Below are 973 nucleotides of genomic sequence, written 5' to 3'. Positions count from 1 at the left end.
TGTTTTATTAAATAATTAAGCCGTCTACAGTAGAAAATAAAAAATATAACTCGTTAACCATCTTGAGAAAAACATCACCCAAGATGATTTTACATTTTGCAATAGAAAATAGCGCCTATAGCTACTGAAAATTCTACTCATGTTGAATTCTCCTTGTTTTGATCTTAGTGAAGGAATTTGTGCTTTTTCCATGTTGAGAATCTTCCTCCCCATTGATGGTAAGTCATGAAAACTGTGTTACTCTAACAACTCTCAACTTGAGTAGCAGTGTTTGCCAAGAAATCAGCCAGTTGGTTGCCTTCTCTAAATGTATGCATGATCTGCATGTTCAGCTGCCTCATGATGTGCGGCATTTGCTCCACTCTTTCTATCAGCTGCCAAGGTATTTTCCATGCATCTTGTAATATGTTCTTTAAGGCTAATGAGTCTGTTTCTATTTGAACATGCTGCAAACTATGTGCAAGACAATATTGTATAGCCTCCTGAACTGCCACTGTCTCAGCCTCCATGTTTGCTGCAATGCCAATGTTTTTAGCCTGTGCATAAATATGATCTCCCCTGTCATCTCTAATACAAAAAGCATATGAGCTTAGACCTGGATTTCCTTGTGATACATTAGTATTACATTTGAATCCATGCTGAGGCATCTTCCATATTACTTTGTAGAAGTTAAGTTTTGGTTTATAATGGCTTAGAAAATGTATTACTACTGGCTAGTCTGGTGGAATCCTTCCTAACCATGGATATTTCACTCTGATTAGGTGGAAAATGGACTACTGAGCTTGATAAACAATCCTATTGTAAGTAGTTTGCCTTGCATGCTTGTTCGAGTTCCTTCTTTTCCATATTTCCCATAATAGGATAGCAGGAATGGCCTGAAAAATGCTTTGAACCATTGAGAGGCAACTGCTGTCCACCGTAGAGTGATGACTTGCTGCAGTTGCAGCCTGTAATAACCTGTTTGGTTGTTATA

At 37.9% G+C, this 973-nt stretch overlaps 1 protein-coding gene across 1 annotated transcript; it reads right to left on the bottom strand.

Moving 5' to 3' along the window:
- Positions 1-242: 242 nt before the first annotated feature.
- LOC132624233 (uncharacterized) lies at positions 243-647 on the bottom strand. Its single transcript, XM_060339042.1, has one exon. The coding sequence runs from the start codon at positions 645-647 to the stop codon at positions 243-245; it is 405 nt and encodes a 134-aa protein (XP_060195025.1).
- Between the last annotated feature and the right edge of the window lie 326 nt (positions 648-973).

The sequence above is a fragment of the Lycium barbarum genome, chromosome 12 (assembly GCF_019175385.1).
Source record: "Lycium barbarum isolate Lr01 chromosome 12, ASM1917538v2, whole genome shotgun sequence".
Classification (NCBI taxonomy): domain Eukaryota; kingdom Viridiplantae; phylum Streptophyta; class Magnoliopsida; order Solanales; family Solanaceae; genus Lycium; species Lycium barbarum.
Note: the sequence above shows the minus strand (reverse complement) of the source record. Positions and strands in the feature narration are given on the sequence as shown.